Genomic DNA, 5,869 nt, shown 5'->3' with positions numbered 1-5,869 from the left:
GTGAAGTCCCACATTGCCCCACCACAAGGATTCCAGGCTGTCATTTGTAATTCCTGGGTGAAGCATTTCTTCTTGAGAGTATTCAGGGCTCCTGCAGCCTTACCTGGTGATGCAGCCTCTGCGGAACAGATTTCTTCCCTTCCAGTTTGCTCAGGGCCAGGGAGGTGTAGGGAAAAGGACACCATTGTGAGGGAGGAGACCCAGATTCTGGCCCTAACCCTGCCCTTTGCCTAATAATGAAACCAGAGACAAGTCATGGCTTTGTCTGGACTTCATTTGACAAATGAGAGGATGGACTCTTCCAGATAGGAATCCAAGACTCCCCATAGGCCCAAAGGGGTCTCAAGGAGAGACCGGCTTTCTCTTAACCGGGCTGGTGGGTTCTGCACCCTTCGTGAAGCCTCAGCCCTCGTATTCAACTACCCAAGCAGACTCTCCTCTTGAGATGCCTTACCTCATTGTAGTCCATTACCTTGGAATACGTTCGCTTCACCCTGGGTTTCTCCTAAGAGGAAGTTTGTCGCACCCTCTAGAATGTTTCATTCTCTTCCACACTGAGCTGGAGGGGGTCGCTGTCAGTGACTCTAAAGTTGGTGATTGTATTAGTTTCCTATTGCTGCTGTAACAAATTACCACAAACTTGGTGCCCTAAAACAACACACATTTATTCTCGTAAAGTTCTGGAGGTCTGTTGGTTCACAACCTCCCCAGGAGCTTCCCGAATGTAATCTGAAACCAGGCCCCATGTGAGGAGTGTGGGGAGAGACTAAAGAAAGAGGCAGACTGGTCACTCCAGATTGGTAAGTGGGAGTTTTAATGAACAAAGGAACCTACTCATGAGGCTTGTCTTGGGTGACCAGTAGTTTTCCACACCCACCTGCCAAACCTTAAAAGTTTATATAGAGGCTTTAACTGGGGTCAGTCACATATACCATTCAGAGTCTCAACACCACATTTCTATCTCAAAGCTGTCTCCTTGGAGCAGCTTCTGGGAATGGAGAAGGCAAGCGGAACCCACACTCCAAGGACAAGGGAGGGGGTGGGGAGCCTCCAATTGCCCTGGTCCAGCTGGAGGGTCAACTGGCAGTCACATCTTCTCCCCCAACAAGGTCAGAAGTCCAAAATCTGTTTCACTGAGTTGAAATCAAGGTATTGACAGGACTGCTCTCCCCCTGGAGGATCTGGGGGAGAAACCATTTACCCTGCCTTTTCCAGCATCTAGAGCTGCATTCTTGCATTCCTTAGTTCTTTGCCCCTTCCTCCTCCAAAGCCAGCAGCATAGCATCTTACTTCAGTTGTCACATTGCCTTCTCTTCTGTTTGTGTCAGACGTCCCTCTGCCGCCTCTTAAAAGGACATTTATGACTACATTTAGGGTCTGACCAGCTAATCCAAGAGAATCTCTCCTCTTGAGATCCTTAATCACATCTGCACAGTTCTTTTTGTCATATAAGGTAATATTCACAGGTTCTGGGATTAGGATATGAACATCTTGGGGGCCATTATTCAGCCTACCATGGTGAGCTATCCTTTGTCTCAGACCTGGGATCATTCTTTCTCTCTCCCAACCCCTTCAATCAGAATAGAGTTGTGTGTCTTGCTCCAAAGACCACACCCTAACCTTCCAGGCCACCCCAACTCCCCTTCTTTTCACTTCCTTTAGGCCCTGAGAATATTCTAGGACAGCACCAACCAATGGGACTTTCTGTAATGATGGAAATGTGCTAATGTTCTATGTCTGTGCTATCCATCATGGTAGCCACTAACCACATGTAGCTAGTGAGCATTTGAAACGTGACTAGTGTGGCTGAGGAACTGAATTTTAAAAATTATTTAATTTTAATTAAATTTAATTGAAATGTAAATAGCTCCTTGTAGCTAGTGGCTAACATATTGGACAGCTCAGATCAAGGCAGATGAAAAGCACAAGCTCAGACCAGGCAGGTTCTTTGCTGCCAGCCTCTTCTCAAACCTTTTTGGATCAGCTCTGCCCCTAACCTCCTTCTCATTCCCTGTGGAAACTGAAGAGGTTTCTACTGGGGCTCTGGGATGATGGGGGCGCCTGAGGGGAAGGCAAGGAAGGGAATTGTGTCTGATGGCCCTAGAGAAGTACAGGGTCCCAATTCTGCTTTTGAATTGGACTGAGAACGCCCAGATCATTCTCAAGGTAGCCCTCTCTCTACCCTACTTACACGGTGAGTCATCCTTTTGGGGACCACAGAGGCATGTCACAAGGAGCAAAGAAAAAGGGACTAACCTGGGACTTAGCACTTGCCAGAGTCCTATTCTGTCGCACACTTGCTAAGTGGCCTTTGGCAAGTCACTTTTCAGTGCCTGGCCCTCAGTTTCCATAAAACAAGAGGGTTGAACCAAATGGTGTGAGAGGTTGCTCCCAACTTTAATAGACTACAATTCTATGTCCCAATGGGTCAAGGCTTGATTGTGCACGTAATTCTGTTTCAGAACCGTGTTCTCTCTGACCCATATAATAGAAAGCTCTGATAGAAAGATTATTAAGGAGACATGTCTTTGGGTTACTCCTGCATCACACCAAAACCAAACCTGATATTTGTTCTTCTGTCCTCATAACACTTCACACTTACTTCAGGCTTTAGAGAGCTGACCCACTAACCAATCAAATCCGCATGATGACCTGGGAGGATAGACACTATGCCCATTTTAAGTGAAAAAGCTGAGCTCAGAGGGGGAAAGAGAATCTTCCAGATGTCAGGCCTCATGATGGGTCCTCTATACCTCATCTTGTAACAGCCCTTCAAAGCAGAAATTACCCCCACTTTACAGGTGTGAAAATTGAGGTTTAGTAAGGCAAGATGACTTTCCTAATGATATGATGATAATAAGTGATGGAGGCCCGTTTTTCTGATTCTGAACTATTTCATCTTCCCCTGATATTCTGCTGCTGCTGCTATTGACAATTTCCCTATAAGATGCTGAAATGATGACCCTTAGCATCACAGCTATCCTTTTGGGTCATCCTTTCCTGATGCTCCCCAAAGAGACCTATACAAGCCTTGGCAAGTCACATCACCTCTGTTCCTCTGTTTCCTAATCTGTAAAATTGGGGGTAACAGTCCCTACTTCTTGAGGGTGTTAAAATCCTTGTTGAAATATTAATGAGAGTGTGTCTTTAGAGCACTTTGCCCAGAGTACTTATTAAGTACTCAGTAATTGCTCATTCTCGTTGTTTTTGGAAACTGTAGTTTGTCCCTATTAATAATACCAGGCAATTCCTTTCACCTCAAATCAAATTAAAACACAAAGAAACTATCTACATTTTTTTTAAAGTTTTATTATGAAAACACATGGAATCAACTGCATTATCCATGTATCTGCAATAGTACAGAAACAGTGATGGTGAACCATCCCCATGGGGGACATGTGTCCTTTGGCAAAGCAAACATAAATAATGGAAATAACACCAAATACATATACACAGCACATAATAAAGACTCAGTTAAGAGAGACTACTGAGAAAAGTCGTGAGCACTGAGGGCGTGTGTCTCTCTGAGAAGCGTCGGGCTCAGGTGACCTTCCCTGGAGACCTCCTGCCCTGCACCTGGGGCGGCTCAGTTGAGTTCCAGGTCATCCATGTACTCCTGGACCCAGTCATCACTGGGGTTGGCGCAGACTTGTCTGCCCTTTTTGGTTTGGAATCTGTGGAGCAAGGAGTGGACAGATTAGAATCCCATGGGACCTTGTCTGTGGTAGGTATTCCCTTCTGCTTGACCGTAGTTCATATTGGACAGCTCTAGCAGGTGGGAAGACACCTCCTGGGGTGGTAGTGGAACCAGACTCCCTCTAACTTTTACTCTGGATTTAGCTGTGGTCTCCCAGGTTGTCCAGATTAGGAACCAAGGAGTTTTGCAATCGATATGGATATTTCTCCCCATTCATTTCCCATTGCCCCTAAAAGTGACTTTCCCATGTTTTTCTTAGCATGGTTTAAGAAATCAGCCCACATGTCCTGTAATCGTTTTGATTTTCCCTGGTTCTCTGGCCTTTGGCTAACTTCCTCCCCAGAAATTCCCTTCCCCTTCCCCTTAGCTCCCACCCAGCCCCCTCCAGGACTCAACAGGTGACTTCACGACCTGTTCCTCACTGCTCTCTGGGAGGGCTTCAGCCCTGAGACCTGCCTCCATCCTGATTGAGCCCCTCATCCCCCAAATAAGCCCCTTATCTAATCCTGCCCTCACCCTTCCCCCCCAGTGGCCTGGAGTTGATACTCACACCACGGCTGGCTGGGAGCAGAGGCTGCTGGTCTCGTAGTAATCCACCACAAAGTTGCGAGGAAGCTTCCGCAGGGTGTAAGAGAAGCAGCAGGCAGTGGGAGGGTCTGAGCCCACTGGAAAGAAAGGCTGGGATGAGACGGAAGCTCTACACGGAGCTGTTCATTCTAGCTTCTAATTATGGATATTTGGTGGGCATCTCTGTCGAGCTACCAGATCCCCAAACACAGCCCCTTATATCCAATTCCACCCACACTGAGTAGGAGACTTATTCTGAGAATAAGAATCCTCAGAGAGGATCAGGAAAGAATTCTGAAGATTGGAGCTGGATTGGGTCTCAGAGCACATGTCTAAGTCCTTTCATTTTACAGATGGGGAAGCCAAGGCACAGAAGAGGAAGCGACTTGCTTAAACAAGTCTACTGGTTTCTATTTCTTAAGAAAACAGGAACTTGGATGTTACTGAAGGGCTACTAGGCACTACATTTAACAGTAGGCTACTTGAAAATCTTCCCAGCTCCCTCTTGTCCCGTGCCCAGATTCCACTGCTGGACCAGCCCCAACTAGGAAAATGGATGCTGCTCACACCTTGCCTCTAGGAGTAGCAGCTGAAAGAGTGGACTTACTTGGTGCTGAGAGGGCCGGAGAGCAGAAGGCAGCCACCAGCACGAGGAGAGAGAGGACAGTCATGCAGAGTTTCATGGTCTCGGAGGAGGAGAGGCTTTCTCAGAGCTGAGACTACAGAGCGCAGAAGCTTCAGAACTCGACTGTGTTCTGTGCTGATGCTGAGTTGGGAGACCCTCTTTATAGGGATTCTGAAGACTGGGACAGAGGCGGGGGCACAGGAGGGCGAGTGGAATTTCCATGGTAGAGATGATGTCATGGTGGTGATAAGGAAACTGAAGTTGCCCGACAGTGAGGAGCTCTGCACAGCTTCTCCTCCCCAGGGCCGTGTCATCACAGAGGAAAGAGGAGGGAGGTGGAGAGGAGAAGAAGTGGGTTGCACCCTAGAGGGAAGTGGTACACCAGAGACAGTGACTGAGACTGGGGAGAGAATTGCAAACCCGAGAGGAAGGATGAAACATTCACACCTGCTAGAAGGGGCTTGCAGGCAAGAACCATGCTGTTCTCCGTGGTTGGCTTCTCCAGAAGCTGGAGGCTTCACGTCAGTCTTTCCAGGGTTGCCACAGCCTGGCCCAAGTAGGAAGGTGGAACCAAGACTCCATGTCCATTCCTGGGCCTCCTTCTGCTGGGCTGAGTGACTTTACTGCCGTGGAAGTTTCCTTGGGCATAAAGAAAGAGTCCAGCATTGAATGTGCAGGACCCAGCATGGCAACTCAAGAACATTTATAGCTTCTACTTATTGAACATTTACTATGTCCCAGGCACTGGGCAAACTGCCTTATACACATGACATCTAATCCTACCGTAACCCTGAGCAGGGATGTGACTATTCTGGAGGCCATGAGGATCAGACAGGAGAGCAGAGTTCACTGATAATGTCTTGACCACACAGCTGTTGAGTGCAATGCCAAGAGTTGAACTGAGATTCATCTGACTCTAAAATCCATTTTATTTCCTACCCTATCATCTCCATAACAATTGTAGAATGTGACCACAAAGA

The 5,869-nt window shown here is 47.4% G+C and overlaps 1 protein-coding gene across 1 annotated transcript; it reads right to left on the bottom strand.

Annotated features, from left to right (window-relative positions):
- Nucleotides 1-3,291: 3,291 nt before the first annotated feature.
- LOC124247357 (C-C motif chemokine 4) lies at nucleotides 3,292-5,259 on the bottom strand. Its single transcript, XM_046676543.1, has 3 exons — nucleotides 4,872-5,259; nucleotides 4,248-4,362; nucleotides 3,292-3,674 (listed from the first exon to the last, which is right to left on the bottom strand). The coding sequence occupies exons 1-3, from the start codon at nucleotides 4,945-4,947 to the stop codon at nucleotides 3,587-3,589; spliced, it is 279 nt and encodes a 92-aa protein (XP_046532499.1). The 5' UTR covers nucleotides 4,948-5,259; the 3' UTR covers nucleotides 3,292-3,586.
- Between the last annotated feature and the right edge of the window lie 610 nt (nucleotides 5,260-5,869).

This window comes from Equus quagga, chromosome 11 (genome assembly GCF_021613505.1).
Source record: "Equus quagga isolate Etosha38 chromosome 11, UCLA_HA_Equagga_1.0, whole genome shotgun sequence".
NCBI lineage: Eukaryota > Metazoa > Chordata > Mammalia > Perissodactyla > Equidae > Equus > Equus quagga.
Note: the sequence above shows the minus strand (reverse complement) of the source record. Positions and strands in the feature narration are given on the sequence as shown.

What these genes read in the sequence shown, in the direction of transcription:
- LOC124247357 (XM_046676543.1), bottom strand. Translation starts at nt 4,947, where the DNA reads ATGAAACTCTGCATGACTGTCCTCTCTCTCCTCGTGCTGGTGGCTGCC. An exon ending in TCCGGCCCTCTCAGCACCAA is followed by an intron (nt 4,363 to 4,871) that starts GTAAGTCCACTC and finishes CTTTCTTTCCAG; the next exon opens with TGGGCTCAGACCCTCCCACT. An exon ending in TGCTCCCAGCCAGCCGTGGT is followed by an intron (nt 3,675 to 4,247) that starts GTGAGTATCAAC and finishes CTTGCTCCACAG; the next exon opens with ATTCCAAACCAAAAAGGGCA.